The 18,501-nt window shown below is 38.6% G+C and overlaps 1 protein-coding gene across 1 annotated transcript in view; it reads right to left on the reverse strand.

Annotated features, from left to right (window-relative positions):
* Window positions 1-9,765: 9,765 nt before the first annotated feature.
* The window catches only part of LOC148831802 (clavesin-1), a 31,126-nt gene continuing 22,390 nt past the window's right edge, over window positions 9,766-18,501 (reverse strand). Inside the window, exons 4-5 of the mRNA XM_088919370.1 lie at window positions 16,601-16,833; window positions 9,766-9,850 (exon numbers count right to left, since the gene is read on the reverse strand). Coding sequence (XP_088775496.1) covers window positions 9,766-9,850; window positions 16,601-16,833 — 318 coding nt within the window. The remainder of the gene's footprint in view (window positions 9,851-16,600; window positions 16,834-18,501) is intronic.

Below are 18,501 nucleotides of genomic sequence, written 5' to 3' on the forward strand. Positions count from 1 at the left end.
TTGATGGTAGATTAGCCAAATTAATTAATAAAATGGTTATCTCACTTAATTAAGTAAAATTAAATTAAATAAAACAACAGCAGGCACTGTGGCCCTCCAGGAATTGAGTTTGGCATCCCAGCAATTTCAGACTGAATATCCATTGTGTCTTGCTTGAACAGAATCATAAAGCCTTCAGGTTTTTTGTTACAAGCATCAGGGACAAAATATAGACCAACAGTTGCAAGTAATCCAAATAAAACCTCCAAATTACTAATGAGGTGCCATATTATGTGCAGCAAAAATTCACAATACTTGTTAAAATTACGTAGTTTTCGGTTAACTACTGTGTAGTAGTATCAATGTACTGTGATTAACTCTGTCAGTAATGTGGTCTTAGAGTATTGTATCATAAAAAAGAACAACTTGGCATACTGCACAGTAGTTGCTTACTCGGAGTATATGCATTAATATGGCTAGTCCATACAATAATAATAAACATTATTCTATATAGCACCTTTAAAAGTGCCTTCACAATTAGAGGAGACAGCAGAATTACACAGTTACAGTTAGGGTTTGGAGTACAGTAGGAAAGCAAGGGCGCAGACAGAACCAGTCAACTAAAAGCCCTCATAAAGAAGGAGGGTTTGAGTCTTGATTTGAAAGAACTCAGGGTAGGTGACTCTGATATCCTTAGGGATAGAATTCCACAGCTTCGGGGCTCAGGAGGAGAAGGCCCTGTCACCCAGGGACAGACAGGAAACGAGAATCATGCCAAGCCATGAAGCGTCTGATAGGTGAGCATGAGGAATAAACGTTTTGTAATGACTGCTTTGCCATTGGGGAGTGTGCTGCTGTAGTGGCCATGGGCCACACCTCCCTTCTCATGCCTGCCCAGCAGTGATTGCTGAGGGGACAAGATATTCTGGGCATCTGGCTGTTGCGTGAAAGCACAAAGCACCAGGTGCTCTGCTCTATAAAAACCTACTCAGTTTCTCCTGGGCAACCTGGCAGGCAGTGTGTCACCTATGCTCCAAGAGTCATTAGACCATCTGATTTTAGTCATCTCCAGTCTACCTTTCTACATTTTTACATGACCTTTTTTTCCCTCTATACTCTTTTTCAGATAGACAGCAGATTCCAGTATGTTGATCATCCTGGGGCAGCATGGTGTCACATGCAGTGTTGCTGCTTAACATGTCCTGATTTCAGTACCGGTCTGGGGCTCCTGACTCAGGTGTGGTTTATGCATGTGTGCCCCGTGGATGGACTTGTATCCCGCCCTGTGCCTGTCGCTTGCCAGGAAAGACTCCAGCTCCCCTCCAACCATGAATTGCATAGAGTGGTTAGAAAATGGATGGATGCTGTGCGAGTTCTGTGCTTAACCTTAGATTGATCACTTTGACATGTTTGTACGATGTTAAATGCATTGCAGCAATGCGGGAGTGGGAGGAGCCGCGGCGAGCACCGGTAAAAGTCGACGCCACATCTGAAGGGGGGCGGAGGTACCGGCTTGAGGTTAGCGAGACCCGAAAAGACAACAAAGGGGAAAAATAGAAAAAAATGTGTAGAGCGGCTACCCAGGGTGGACTCATAACCCTATCAAACGTGTTCCAGCCTGGAAAAACATCCCGCTGTGCGGCGGGGACCAGACTGGACGTACCCTGTTTAACGGGGTCCAGTCTGGGAGAGCGGGGAGCGCAAGACCAAAAATAAAAACTCGACTTGCGGAAGAAGGTCAGCCTGCCCCGGCAGAGATGCACAACGGGACAGGCGAAAAGAAAAAGAAAGTAAAAATGCCGGGAAACCGGCGGCCTTACGGTCAGCCACAGTTCTATCCGACACAGCTGGTGGAAATTCCTCCCCCTTCCGGGGGTAGCCCTGTTCAGTGTGTTTATAAAGAGCCCTCAGCCAGTACAGCTGTGTTTACAAAGGCAATGAGTCGCCCTCCATCCACACCTCCACACTGAACACGCCCCTCGCGTAGTGCCACAGCATTAAAACAAACAAATATATATATATGCATATAGATTTTTTCTGATTCCAAAGGTGGCAGCATGTTAAACCTGGTATGGTACTTGGCATAATTACTCTACTGTACAAGCTTCTTGCAGAGGCTCCCGCGACAAAGCCCCGTATGGAGCTCGGAAGGGGATGAATCCACCCAGTTCTAGCCCAGGAAGAGCTCCACGACCTGGGCTCCAGTTGTGAATTCACTCCCTTGCAGGCGCCGGGGACAGAAAGAGTGCTAGCCTGCTCGCAAGTATGCAGGAGTTGTATATCTATTCATCATTCTGGGGCAGCATGGTGTCACACTTAGTGTTGCTGCTTAACTGAGTTCAGCTCTGGTCTGGGGCCCATGACTTGCACCCTAGACTTTTGGGATAGGCTCTGGGTGACTGTGACCTTTGCCAAGAATTAGTAGCTTTACAATGATAGATGTACTGTATGTGTTTGTGCTGTCGTTTGGATGTAATGTCTATTTCTAAATTCTCTACCTGATCTGCTTTATAGTGGGGCTGCCAGGTGTTACCCAAGTGGTACTGTATAAATGCAGATAATTCGTATCTTTGAATTGCACAACTCTGTCTCCTTATTATTACTCGGATAGGATTTTAACATTTTCATCTAAACAAAACATTGAAACAAAAAGAACTAGAAAACACAGTTGAAAACATTTTATAGCCAATCAAAATAATTGTAATGCCATTTTTAAGCAATTAGCAATTAATAAGCTATTTAGCTGTTTAGTGCAATGTGCCATCCTGTGTCTGCTGTTTTCTAAAAACATAAGCAGAAATAATGAGTTAAATGAATGTAGAATAATTTTATTTCTTTTCTTGCAAGAGAAGGTGAGTGAAACCTCATAGAATGCAATTTGTATACTTTTATACACATTAGAAAAGTACTGTAGTTCTAGATTGAGTTTAGTGTTAATGTATCTGCTAAGGTGTTATAATAGGTTTGCACATAGCACAGTTACCAGAGAGCAAAGCTCCAATTCACTGTTTCCCCTGGTATTCCATCTCCAGGAAAAGGGTAGTTACAGTATTTCTTCCTAGTGACTTTTATGTAGTTCTGACAGTAAAACAGGAAGGAAAGACAAGAAAAGGAAAAGAGATAGAAAAAAACAGAAAAGCAAGCCATGATAAGAAATAATTTATTTTTTCCCCAAACAGCTCCCTTACATGTGTTTCACTTCAGTACTTTGTAATGTTGATAATAATAAAAGCAAAATAATTAGTCTGCTGCTTACATGCACTTATTATTTACAAGTAATATATAATGCAGATTGTTTCAACTTTTGGCAAAAACTATGTTGAAGTCCCATAGTCCAACAATATACAGTATGTCCTGGTAATGCCATTTTTTCCATTACTTTGTACAAAATTGCAGTGTATTCTGAAAAAGACATAAAGCGGCAATACAGTTCTTATTGTGATATTTCATAAACAAAATAAATAGTAATTCATCTTTAAGAAGTCAGACCCATAAGCTTGCACAAATATTTATAAAAGAGTCTTCCTGCATTTATTTACAGCTGTCAGTTCACCCCACTACTTTCAAGATCCTCTGAAATGCAAACAAATTTGGAACAGTTTTCATCACTCAGCAGTTAAAATTATGTATTTAAAACAGGCCATTACATAGAGTCAAAAAATAAAAGCTACTAATCTATCAAGGTAGGAACTGGTTGAAGATTTGAAATTGTGTTGTCCAATTGAAAATACACATATACTGTACTTTCATTTTGTGTAAAATCTTCTCTGCCCTTCTTCTCTTATTTGTTTCAAACAAGGTTCTAGCTAATTAATAGAAGATTTCAGTAGACAGTATGCATGTACATCCTTATGCTTTATCCAGCATTTTTTTCCATCACCTTTACCCGTCTCTGCCAAAGAGACCTTCTGGACTTACAGAAGGCAGAACCAGTCTCAAAAGATATCAAATGAAGCTACACGTGGTTTAAGTCTATATGATGAATACCTGTGTACTGCAAACACAAAGATGTCATTTACTGCCACGGTTTATTATCTTGTTATGAAAATATCTGGGATTCGTTATAACACAACACTTGAAAAGAGGGTTACTCGACTCAAGCCTGAGACAGGAGATTGTATAAATGAGTGAGCACAAATCTAAGTTGCTTTGGATTAAAAAAAATATAGCCAATCAAATTTCAATAAACGAGCAGAAGGTGAAAATCATTTAAAATAAATCTTCTTTCCAAGTTATGATATGAATCATATTTTCAAATAATTTTATAGACACCCTTCTATAAATGGTACAAATGAAATGCCTGATATGCATTAAAATTCAAAGAACAGAAAACCACTCTTCTCTCCATTTTAGCTAACTCCATCACATTGAACAATGGAAAAAAAAGGAAAGGATGGTAACTGTTACCTGATGGATTTGCTCTATTACAGCAGGTAACACCTGATGGTGTTAGTAATCAGAAGGAGGCATGGAAAGCAATATTGAGTCCTGAGTGATGGATGGTTTACCTGATCTGATTATCCTACCTGCAGAGGCATGTTGCTTGCATTGTAGCAGATAACAGCACAAAAATAAGGCTTAATTCAGGGTTTATCACTGGTAAGCAAAATAAATAGTATATCTGTCAACAATTATTTTTTGTGCAAAACCGAGCTAAATTATCCAACTAGTTTCTCAGCAAATAGGTTTTATACTGTAGGTGATCACCATATTGATTGATTACTATAACAGAAATAATAAGTGACAACAGAATATAATGAGTTACTCAAGAAGGATGAGTACTTTGTGAATACCCCTGGATTTTAATAACATCAATAGCAATAGTCCTCTATTGCTTTAGGCCTGGAACAAGGTCTGATCCAAATGTTATTTATTCTCATTTCCCAACATTGCTGCAGGGAATAACCTCTTTGCAGGCGCATTCAGTCCATGCAGAACTGATATTGTGGGCATGTGCTCTGGACACATTTCATAACCTTTAACAGAAATATTGCCCACCAAATTCTTCTTTTATGAGCTGTCTCAGAATCCTGAATTGCCTGAAATTATGAAATGCCCATTTTAAACTTGAACAAAATGTAGGAATAAGAGGATGATGAACACTGTAATGTTGTAATTTGAGAAAACTATAACAGTTTCTGTCACATCTCTTGAAGCATGAAAAGTCAGCAGCTGCCAAATGTCACTCTACCTAACTTTGATGAGTGACAGATAAATCCTAATTATAAAGTACATACTGTATCATCATTAAACAGAAGATAAACTTGAATTGATCTGCTTGTTCATTTAGAATTGGGTTTTCTCTTTTTGTACACTTAGTCCTGGGTATTTAAACTACCCTACTTCAAGAGTAGTGTTTCCAACAAATTTAGCCTACATCATTTCTTTAGCCTTTGCTCAACTTGCCTACCCTTATTTCTGATGAGGCCACTTTTAACAGGTGATCAATTTATGATGAACAAACAAAGGTGAGGATGACACCGTGTCAAAACAATCCCCACAGTGAGTTTTTTTTTCCTTCTGCAGGTCAGTTGGATAATATTTCAGGGAAGACACCTGAATAGGGGCCGTTCTTGAACTCAGAAATTGGTACATGGTTGACACCAAATACAACTCCTATTCAACCTTTAAGGGGCTGAATGCAAATTGAAAACGTGAGAAAATTAGCTGGAGCCATTCCAGAAGAGACAATGTACCAGGAATGGGAATAACTATTTTAAATCCTCTGTTTGAGAGTCAGACATGTTTATCTTCAGTGGTCCTTAAATGACCCATTTTCACAGAATGCTTATAGATGCGTAATTGAGGACATTTTACAAATGAGAGAAAGGGGAATTATTGCACTACAGCAGAGAAAGAAGCTCAGAAAACACCTAAGTGTACAGCACTTGGACAAGCTGACTTTACAGTTCAAACAGATCTATAGTCACTGCAGAGTCAATAAATAATAAACTTAAAGTGCTTTGATTACACAGAGCTGAAAAATGTATTCAACAGAATGTTTTATTCCGTACTTTAAGTTCTTCTAAACTTAGTAACATTCTAAGTAACATTTTTTGTATAGTGCCTTTAATTTTAAATAAATCCCAAAGCTCCTCACAAGCAATTGAGAATAAATCCTATATCACTGAAATACATATCCGTTACATTAGTGTAAATATATACATTGTGTGTGTATATACTGTAAATGAATTCCACATTTAAACTAAATCTGTTTCTGTCCCCGCTCAGGGTCGTGGCAAAATTCTCCTCAAGCGCCAACGAATGGACTGAAGTTCCAAACCTGGTCCTGAGAAATGAGCACTTAAGAAAATGGAAAAGGCCATTGGACACATCTGGTCCATCTGGAAGTCAGTAGTTAATTGAACCAAGTATCTCAGCCAGCCATGTCTTATCAGGTATCAGCTTCAAGAACATTAGCTGAGCTTCTTGTTCTGTGTACCTCTTTACTACACCTCTACACCTGTTTCACCCTTTGGGTAAAGAATTTAATCCAGTTTTGGATTTTAAATGCACCCCCATGCAGTTTCCACTTGTAACCTCTGGTCATGTTTCACTGTTACTTCTGTAGAACTCTGCTGGGTGGACTTTGTCTGGGATTTTTGATACTTACAGCAGATCTCCTCTTAGTCTTCTCGGTTCAAGGCCAAAAAGGTTCAGTTCCTTACAGCCCGTCACTGTAGGACATTCCTGCCCCAGAATGTATCTAGTTGCACTTTTCTGGACTGATTCGAGATCAGCAATTTCTGTTCTATAACATACAGTATAGACTAAATGAGGCCTTACTAGCGAGTTATTGTAACGGAATATCCTCCGATTAAAATTTTTGCTCTTTTAATTATAAATCGTAGCATTTTGGGTGCCTTTTTAAATGCTTCCCAATGTTGTCTAGAAGATGCGAATGATACGTCAACACAAACACCCGTCTTTATCACACGTAGCCTCTTGTGGCCAAGGGAGTCCCAGTTTGTATTTACAGTATACTGTAGTTTTTGTTTGCCAACTATTCCAGAATCTAGACCACTGATTAAATTAAGAAGATCAGTGGAGTGGTCCTAGTATAGATTCCGTGGTACACATCCAATTACATCACCTCTGGGACCTACATACTGTACCTGCTCGATTCGAGTGTTTGCAACTGATATTCCTGCTCAAAAACTTGCATGTCTTACATTCAGTTAAAGGCAGTAGTTGGGAGCGACCTGCAATATTTAAAAGCTTATAGCAAGTAGATCGCGCTAATCACATTACCCATGATGACAAACGAGACGGTGTGTAGCTTTCCAGAACCAGGGTTGGGGGGAAAAAAAGATGTATTGATTTTGTGAAGTTTTTAATGTTAACATTAAAAGCAAACTCTGGTTTCATATAACAGTGTAACGGGCCCACTGCCGAGCCCTTTCACATTAATCCAAAAAACAATTTTCATTCCTGTTTACAAACATGAGTCAATGAAATTGAGGAGCTTTCTAAATTGGAAATATTACAGATATGTATAATAAACATATATCACAGGGATAGCTTACATTAAATTAAATAATGTATAGTAGGAACAGCATCTCTGAATTTAAGGAAACATTAATACCCTTTGGAATAAAAGCCTGAAGATGACTGAGCTGAAACTTTCATGTTTGTTACTGTTTGATTGGTTTCAGTGTAACAGTGTTTATCGGTGCTGGGTTTGTTACCGAAGTGAAGTCATTCTCTTGAAACCTATAAATCTCCTTTGACAAAAGACCTGTTTTTTTTTGTAACTGTCTAGGCAGTAGTACTACAGTATGTGTGATCCGAATCTACAGTATGAGCAGCCGTGCTCAAATCCCAGCAGGGTCAGAGCAGCTGGTGTGACAGTGTTGCACCTGTTACACCTGACACATCAGTTAAATATTGATTATACATGCCCTATTTCCTACACGTCTGAAAAAATATGGGATGATGTATTGATGGCACATTTTTACAGAGTAGAACTGTGAAAACAGAATTATTCTGTGGGTTTCTGTGGTTTCCAGTCCTATTCCTGGTGACCCACACATCTGTTGAGCCCTCAGTTACAAAATCAAACCCTACAGTGACTTAATAATAGGATTACTTTGGGCTGTTTGAAGCATGTTGGAGCTTTAACTGTTGTATTTTGCCAGTTAAATAAAATCCCAAACTTGTGAATAAAAAAAATGAACTTATTAAATTGAAGCAACTTCTTAGATCAAGTACAACTTTATTTATCTAATAAATGTGGGATGGAATGAAAACCAGCAGATCTGTGGGTCACCAGGACCGGAATTGGGAAGAAAAACACAGGTAAGCTACTGTAACTAAGGAGGTAGTTCTTCTTTGCTCAGGCTTCAGAGAGCACACATTCTTAAATGTTATGAACTTTTAACACTTCTGTAACACTGTAACAAGGGTTATTTAAAAAACCAGAAAAATAATACAATAAATCATTTTACAGTCTACAACAAGTCACAAACATTACAGTTTACAACAAAAATCACAGAAGCCTCAGTAAAATAAACTGTTTTGAAGTAATAGGGTGCACAGCTTAAGCCAGGATGAAAAACAGAACTTCCTCAATTCAGTGTATTAATATTGCAACCAATAAACATACACCTAAAAAAGAAGTCCTCAGCCTTCTCCAGCTAAGTATAACATTCCCACCTAAGCTTACACAAAGGGATCTTGATTAGGACTTTGCACAGTGGAATATATTATTCATGTAAACTAGGTCTCCAGTTAATGATGGAAACACAGATGAATAAAGGTATGTTCTTTTCTGCCATCTGTCAAACATTAACTGTCTTGCTTAATGGGCTTAGCACTGTGCTGTCATTGTAAAAGGTTGCATTATATCATTACATCTGTTTCCCCAGTTTATTCCATTGGACTATTCAAGGTTTCCATTCCATTTTTTGTCTTCCAGTTACAATTCAGTCTTAATATTTACTGGAACCAACTTTATGATATACAAATATTAATATGTGTTGGATGAGCAGCCAGCAACTTTGCCAGCCACATTGTAACCTACTTAATGGGGTTTACAACAAATGTTTGGGAAGGATGACAGCAGCCAAGTTCCAATTTCTTCACAGCTGCTCCAATTTGTAATCTATCCTGGCATCGTTTGTCAAATTAAAAACTGTAAATACCATAATTAAGCATTTTATCCTTCACATTCATCTTTTGCATCCCCTTCTCCACCCCACCTTTGCCCTCAGCCAATGAGGTTGAGCCAAATCTCACTACGACTAAGCATCCAATAAATACTTTCGGCTACGTTTTGTTCTTGGGCACTGTTGTTCCACAAGAATAAAGCTTATTAGTTGGTTCTCGTGAATAAAGCTTATTCATGTTTTCAACTGTTTTCCTTTGGATGAATAAACCTGCAAGCACTCCTCAGCTGTTTCTCTAAATTACTGCCATTAAATTCTAAAAATAAAATCCCTTGCACTGAAGATCTGATGAGGTTATATTGGTAGAAGTTCAATTAAATATACAATCTTTGTAACCAGTCAGTCCTGTATCTGCAGAAAAAAAATAAGCATCTAGTGTACAGTATAAGACAGTAAGAAAATTCACAGCTACAAATCAGACTCGACACCAACAAAAAAAAAACTTTCGCTTAGCTGGGATTAGTTGCAGACGTTTTTGGCTGGTATCAGTTGTGTCACTGAAACGGAACGCCTGAGCAAGCCAGCGCTGACTTGATTGAGGGTGAGTTTCATCAGCCACTTCACTAAGACATGGCTGTGAATGCAAGAAGCACAGCAGGAGAGTGTCTCCTCACAGAAATCAGTCCAGAGCTAACAAGGGCTGTGTGTTATCATCCTCCCTGTCCTCGTGCTTTAGAGTCCCGGGTTCGACCACTGACTGAGACCTACAGAAATGAGAGGAAATGATTAATTTTCAAAGCAAAAACATGACTGCTGAGAGAGTGGAATAACCCACTACCAATAGCATGTCAATTAATCTGAAACCTTGAGTGCTGTTCAGCCTACATCTTGTATCAATGTATTAGAACAGTAAATGTTATTAAAATGCATTTAGAAAGATCTTAAAAGTCAAGTGGTAATGAAATCTGTCCTAGTATACGATGAATTTAAAAGGGTTAAAAAAACAGCATCTTGTATTCATGAAAGCATTCATTTTGAATACAACTCAATAACATTGGCATATAATGTACATTTAAAACTCTTTTGCCTTCCATTACTAACAAGAAAAAATGCATAAATCACTTTCATAATGTATATCACATCATCACATTACTTTCAATTACTTTACTTAGCTTATCCAATTTAGGATCTGGTGGTCCAAAGCCTATCCCGGGAAACATTGGGCTTAAGGTGGGATGCATACTAGACCATCACAGGGCACATACAGACACACACACACTCACACCAGGGCAGTTTTTCCCAGTAGCCAAGTAACCTACCAGTGTGTCTTTGGACTGTGGGAGAAATCAAGAGCACCAGGAGGAAACCTAAAGTGAGGAGAACATGCAAACTCCAGGCAAATAGTACTTTGGGAACTGAACCCAGAGCTCCAACATTGCAAGACAGCAATGCTAACCACTGCACCACCCCTGTCATAATGTACAGGTTGTCCTAAATATAGTTATACATGAATGAGGTTTAGACACTTATGTATGTATGGATGTTTATGAGATGTAACAGCTGATTCTGACATGATTGCATAATATATATACTGTCCTATATAGGTAGAGGCTAAGAAGGCCCCAAGACTGAAACACTTCCGTGTGAAATTAACTCTGCTTGTATAGATTTAAAATTGAGAACAGGAGGCACATCTTTACATTAAGGGTTGCGGGAGTGTGAAGCAAGCTGCCCAGCCTTAATGTTGAAGCCAATACCCTGGCTTCTCACATGAAATGACTGGGTGAGATTTTGGATCAATGAGCTACTGAAACCCAAATGGTCTTAGATAGATCAAATGCCCTTCTCTGGTTTACTTGTGTTCTTGTTTCATCATGTAAGCTATTCTATGCACATTATCGAAGCAGAACAGGAAACGTATCCTCAGGGTAGTGTCGGAGTTTCAAATTCTGGCCGATAAAATGAAAATTTCAACTCTGCTTATAGAAGCCGTGCTGACGTTATCAATCCAAATGTGCTGCAGTCACATCACACCTTTGCTATTTTTTTTGGTCATTCTACTGCTTTGAGGTCTGTATTCATCCTTTTCCTGTGTATCAGTGCCATGATTCTCTCCTCCTGTAGGATTCCTAGGCAATTGCTGTCCTAGTTCTTTGAAGCTGATGTGCCATTAAATTTGCCCTGGCATCCTTACTTCAGTCAACTTTTATATTAAGTCATGCGTGGAGACGTATAAGATATATATGCATAGATGGGTAAGGCCATCAGGATTTTTAACACCACAGCACATTTTTTAGATGAAAACAGCCTGCAAACTCCCTTGGGCTACAGAAGGAGAGAGCAATTATGTATTACACAGAGGGTTTGAGAAAAATATAATGAAAAGTAGGATCTAGTCAGCCTCAATTGCAACAAGGCATGGCAATAAAGGTTGCTATTATGCTGCCGAGCCTAAGAAACTGAATATTAATAACTCCCCTCCTTTTAAATCAGATTTTTAAATTAATTGCTTTGCATATGAAGCCAGATTCACAACACAGTAATGAAATAAAAAAGTATAACACTTTTTTTTGCTTTGTTTCAGTGCTCAAACATTGGTTGCGTTTGCTTTTCACATAATGAGAGTAATTGAACCCAATGGGATTAACACTCAGCCAGTTGTTACTTCAATACCACAGCTCCTGGGATGATGATGAGTATTTTGTTAAATATTTTCTCTCTGTAGATTGTTTGGCTGAAGGACAACCATTTGCCAGCTTTTCTTAGTGAGAGTTTCTACAATCAAAATCCTACCCCGCTCTTGCCCAAACCAGAGATTAGCTGGGCCTACATTTGTACCAAAGAGAACTGGTCCCCCATATTGTCTGTAAGGTTCCCATGAAACAGGGGGCTATGATGAAGTTTTTTGCTTATAAAACAACTATCTGCAGAAAAGATAATTTTCTGGTTTCTTACAGTATATGGGCTCACCCACAAGAAAAAGATAAACATAAACATAAAAACATAAAACATAAAACAAGATAAAGAATTTAAGACTGTTCAGTTCTGCGTGAACTCAGTTCATGTTTGTTTCGGTATCACCATATCATGTTTTTTTTCTAGAAATGCTTGAGCTTTATTCTTTCAGCTCCTCCTACAGTACATACTGTGTGTCGTTTCTAACGACAGGTCTCAGTGTTCCCTGAAAAAATCCCATTACAGAAGTCTAAATTATTTGTCTTGCTTTGCTATCATCAGCAATTACAATTGGACTATACCATAATCAACAGATAAAAAACTAGTAGATTTTTCTTTTAGACATTTTTAGTATTAGCATAATGGTATTCTATTATAATTGGTATTATTTTGCAAAGCTTTAACATTTTTTAGGTTTTAATTTTGTTGTGATTAAAGGTCAAATTAATAAACCTGTCTAGTCTCAGTATCTATGAATTACAGGCACAGCCTCATTAGCTACAGTTCAGCATCAGGTCAAAGCTGGAAGCTTCGCTCAATCAGACCTTTTTGTTTTTCTGTAGGAATCATTTTCAGTTCCCACAAGTAACAGACAATAAACAATTAGTTCACATGTGGGAAAAAAAAAAGAAACTCCAACAAAATGCACAAAACATGATCTGACCCCTAGGTCAACTCTATGAAAGAAACAGAAAGGTGCCTCAGCTTTGACAGACAGCAAGGCTCCTCCATGTCTGTGACCTGGCTTTCTGCTTGTGAATAAACTCACCCGCACACTGCCCTTTCCGACCCTGGGTTGCTGCCTTTTCTCTTCGTGAAAAGTGCCGAAACCCTCAGCAGCATTTCTTTTCATGTAAGTCATGCTCTTGACCGATGCAAAAATCAAAAACACGACCTACATCTGTCTGTAACAGAAACCCAAATCCCTCTCCATTGATACAGGTGGATATACCTGTGGGCCACAGTTTGCTTACATACACACACACACAAAATAGCACAGGGCTCGATCCCCTTTATGCTACAAGAGTAATTCAGAACACGTTGTATTTAAATAATACAATGCAGACTTAAGCTCCAAAGCAACCCTGCTAACCTAATCTCTCCATTTTTTAGCTTTATCCGGCTTTAAGCCCTGCAAGAAGCTTACAGAGTGTACTTAAATGCTAGGTTTCTCATTTCCCTTGTTCAGTATACTGCTAAGATTCAAATCCATTTGAACCCTGAGGCTGAGTTCTGATTAAATATCGCCACAGCTGGACAGAAACAGATCCTGCTAAGAAAATATATCATTGACATGTGCCCATACACACTGGACAAGAAACGTGTTCTGTGCTATACTAAAATGGTATTGCTGTGCTTTGAAAGCTTAAAGAACAAACAGATGGACAGTTCTGCTGGGTGCTCTTTTGTTGTTCTGTTTGCTTCTTGTTTCATTCTGTTTATGAAAAATGAAAAGCTCATAAAAACTGGTTTCCAAAAGATGTAAATAAACCTAGAGGCTAATATAAGAATACGGGCTTTAACGATTATTAATATTACTGCTTGAGCACTAATAAGAAGCAGACCATTTTACTCATCTTGTTTTCAGTTGGAACTGCACCGACTAAATTAATAATATCGAGCACACAGCATAATAAAACATGTGAAAGACTGATCAGATCTCTGTTTTGCCAAGGAAATTCCTTGCTGTACAAGGACGTGTGTGCGCGCTGGTAAATCTAGATGTCTATTCAGATCTATTGATTGATTATACAAATGAGAAGAAAGTGATTTTCGGTAAGAGCACGTCTGCACTTTTCTTTCAGTTTAGGTTTTATAAGAATGTGCAAGTGTCAAAAATAATCCATTTTCTGTTTTGTGTTTGGACATGTAGAGAGGGGTTTGGCAAAGTAGCAATGTTCCAGATGTGAAAGTCCTTTCTCCTTTGACCTGAGGAGTGCTGGTGACATTAGCGCTTACTGCTTCTTTTTGACAGCTCTGAGACTGTCAGCTCACTCCCGCTGACGTAAAAGCTTCAGTCAATTAAAGCTCAGCGTGAAAACTGAATCTCTTCACCACTGACCTTCAGACAATCCACTTCTGTGAAAACAAGCTTCTTTTGTAGCTGTGGCACAAGCTGTTAGTGCAAGCACATTTATTTCCTGCTCTGCAGAGACTTTTTTTTTCTGAAAAAAACCAAATCCAAATTTATAAGTTTTCCCTGTTATATCGAAGGACTGGATTTAGATGGATTACTGACTTTTTCCTCGGGGAATCAAGGTTTATTTGTTATCTCCGGCTGCTAAAATATAGGCTCTCAAAAACAGAGTATTATATAGGATGAGACACTAATTAGTGACTGAAAAGAAGAAAGGCTTTACGGGGGATGGGTGTTGTGCTCTGGTTATCCATGCCATTTGGAAAGGTCAGGAGGGGATGGTTTCTATAGTAGTCTTTTTTAATTGAATCAATTCCAAGGTAGTGGTCACCAGAGACCTGGTCTTAAGATATTACTTGAGGATTGCTGAATGACTCATGTTACTACACAGGGCACACATTGAGTACAATCCTTAAAAGTTGCCGTCATTTGTAGAAATCAATCGAGATTTTTACCATTAATCATTAGGAGGTAAAGATGTCTGGGGCTTTGAGGCTGACCTGAGAGAGGAATACTATGCAGGATGACACAAAGCAAGAGAAGTAGCACATTTTGTAATTGCTTTCATGGTTCCTATAACTCATCATCTCAAAAGGTTCCCTTAAAAACATGGATTGTAGCTAGTAGCAGAGAATTCTGATTCTTTTTGTGTTTATTTTATTGGTATAGTTATAATAAAGACAGAGGATTTAACAATTTAAAAACAGCTTGGTTTGTCAGCTTGGTGAAATACAGTGCTTAAACTATGGATTCAGGTGCTGAATTTGATATGCGTGCTCTGGAAGACAGACATTGGTTGTGTTTACAGAGAGAGTATGTGACATTTCATCATATCACGAAGGTGGATATAACTGTTGTCAAAAAAAACATTGCAGTATGTATTGAAATCTTTCTATAAGTTCTAATATGTATGCAAGAGTCTCTCTTCTATACATGGTACTTATGTTTAGAGTAAGACATATAAAGATTTTGACATTTATGGTAACAGAGATAAGATAAATATTAAAATATTAAAGCCTCCTGTAAATGTATTGGCTCCTAGCATTACAAGAAAATGCACTTTAGCCTGCTGTTTATTCTTCAGAAACTGCCTTTAGCATAACAGATTTAAACTCATTCCAAACCTTCACTGAACTGTGTTGTGACTTCTAGGAAGCCTACAGTACATTGGATTCAGAGAGTGTTTCAATATTTGGGGTAGTGAACTCTCATGGATGAAAAGTTGTAAAGTCCCCAGGACTTATTATGATTGTCCCTGGACTTTAATGCTTAAATCCAAAAAGAACATTCATAAGAATTAAAAAAAAACATTCATTCATAATGGTGACACACAGAAGAAATGTATGCAAGCTTTTTTAGCTTTCCAGTTGTACATTTTTACTACTGTAGCCGAGAAACAGACAACTACAGTATGTGAATAATCCTGTAAGGATTGCCTTAAGACAAGTTTTGGGAAGCCATACTGTATAGTCCTAAAGTTTCTAAAGGCAGTAACAGATTTTCAAAGAGTGAATAGGTCATCTGGAATGAAAACCAGAAGACACTGCAGGGCTTGCAGACCCCTGCCTGAAGGTATTCTCATAAAACATGACACTGTAGGATTCCTGACTCACTTTGTGTACTTGCGCTATAGCAGGAAATATGAATTAATCATTCTCAAACACTTACAAATCCAAGGGGACAAACAGAAATTCAAATTCAAGATCCACACTACCTTTTCTAACTTCAAAGATGAGAAATTGTTCAGAAGAAAATAATGACCAAAAAAAGTATTTTCCTGACCTACATGTTAATGTTAAAAATAGATTCATCATAAAATTGAATCAAAATAATCATTTTGACATATCATTTTTCTGGGATCCATGTTAGGTCAACCCCCAACATGCACCCAAAATTCATTGATTCACATTGCAAAAAAAGGAAGGTGGAAATCTGATAAGTCTGATTCCTGGTCAGTGACTTCTTCAATCAACTCTAATGCTGCATTTCAGTCAAAGACAAATTAATGGGAAAAACAATACTTTGCCTTGCAGTGCTGGGACTCTGGGTTCAATGCCAGGTCTGGGTGCTGTCTGCATGGAGTTTGTATGTTCTCCCCGTGTTTGTGTGGGTTTCCTCTAGGTGCTCTGTCTTCCTCCCATAGCCCACAGACATACTGGTAGGTTAATTGTCTTCTGGGAAAAATGACCCCCTGGTGTGAGTGTATGTTTGTGTCTCAGTGTGTCCTATGATGGACTGGTGTCCTGTCCAGGTTGTATCCTGCCTTGCGCCCACTGCTTGCTGGGATAGGCTCCAGCTCCCCCATGATCCTGTATTGGACAAAGCAGCTCGTAACTGGGTGGTTGAAGGAAAAAACAATACTGCTGCAATCCTCAGAAGTCTATTTTTCCTTTTCGGTTTCATTTGTCGTGGCTTCACTCACCTTTTCATGTGTTTTTCAGTACATTCTCTATCGGAGTTCCCCAGGGCTTCCTTCACATGCAAGGCGTTGTATGTGTGAGTATATTCGGTTTCATCATTGTAGTCCGGGCCTAATAACGTCCGTGCCCATGTGCCCATGTCATAGGGAGGCAGAATCCCCCCAAACTCCGAAGGCAGGCACTCTGGATAGATAAGCTGATGCAAACTGTTCAGATTGTTCCCATGAAGAAAAATCTGTATTTGAGAGATAAACGAAATGCATAACGAGTGACAAAACTAAGGCGATGTATTTAGAATCATCCAGGAAACCAAAATGTGATCACAGAAACAAAAAGTGAATTTGATCCATGTGCTCTGGGAAGTACACCCTTGAAAAGATGATTTAAATAACATAACTTTTTGAACTTTTTGATACAGGCCCATACAATGATCTGTAATGTATTACTGAGTCTGAAAATTGTGCATGGCAGTTAAATAAAACATAAGGCAGTGTCTGTCCATTAATAAAATATTCTGGCCAATATTACTGCATTGACTGTAGTGGGCAGGTCCTTCTTTGTATTTACACTTCACTAAAATCAGAAATTAATTCAAAACGGAACAAAGCCTAAATTACAAACGTGAACCACAAAGAGTCAGGACCTCAGTTTTATGTCTCATCCACAAGACAGCATCTTTTTTTTCACATCTTTTAATAAGCTTCTGAGAAAATTGGCCCTGGTGCAATCACGTTTGCCCGGTGATGGAGTGGTCTCCTACCCAGGGGATATCTTGCTTTCTGCTAGTAAGCTCCGGCTCCGATGTGACCCTGAACTGGATCAAGCAGTTGGGAAATGGATGGATGGAATTACTTTGTGAAACAAGCAGAAACTACAAACAGAAAATGCACATGCAGAATGGACCTAGGTTGGTCTTCATTGTGCAATACAATAGTGATGCCCAAGCTCGTAGAATTAGATGACATCTATATATTTTCGATGGGGTCTAGCACACTGACACATTTTCAGGACTGAGCTGCAGTCTGTGGACAAGCTTGCAGTGAAAGGATTAGCGGTCTATTTCATTTAATAGACCAGCACTTTTCTACAAAGTAACATTGTAACCATTTACACAGCTGGGTATTTCAATGGGGCAATGCAGATGAAGTACATTCGCAAGGGTTCAACACTGATATCTCACCTGGGGTTTTAACCCACAATCTTCCAGTTACACATCAACCCTGACTAAGGACACACATTTTTTGCCCCTATTACTTTTCGCAGGGCTGAAAAGTCAAGGGTAAAAAATATTTTGTGTCAGCAGTTTAAAGGATTGAATCACAAAAAAAGAGAGGCACAGGTGTGGCTCATTTTGCTTCTTCTTTTCAAGTCTGCTGTTTGATGGCGACGACGCTTAAACTAGAATTCCAGGTCACTAGGAGTGACCGGCTTGACTGAAACAAATGCATAAAATCAGAGGTTATGCAAATATCACTAAAACATTTTTTTAAAACTTTTAACTGTAGTAGCCAACTGAATAATATAAATTTATATTCCCTGTTCAATCCAAATATAGACAGTTCTCTGAATCTGAATGAACTGTATCGGAAGAAACGTGGAGATCTGGGACAAGCCTGCCACTGAATGCCCAGTTAATTTAGAATGAGACCTTGAAAGAGAACAGAAGAGTACCAGGTACCAAGCGAGTTGCCATGAATTTAAAAAGGGGACAAAATATACTGTGTATCTATAGTTAACTTTCAGTGGGAAGTGTGTTCATTGAAGGGAGTTGCAAAATGAGAAAGACTTCCAAACATGCCAATCAAGTTTTGACCAGTAGTGTATGTCTGGCCTACTGTACCATTGTTTTTGGTTTGTTTGGCAAAACCTTGTAATGGTTGACAAACATTTTGATAAAAGTCTC

The sequence above is a fragment of the Atractosteus spatula genome, chromosome 6, assembly GCF_055471065.1.
Source record: "Atractosteus spatula isolate fAtrSpa1 chromosome 6, fAtrSpa1.hap1, whole genome shotgun sequence".
Taxonomy (NCBI): Eukaryota; Metazoa; Chordata; class Actinopteri; order Semionotiformes; family Lepisosteidae; genus Atractosteus; species Atractosteus spatula.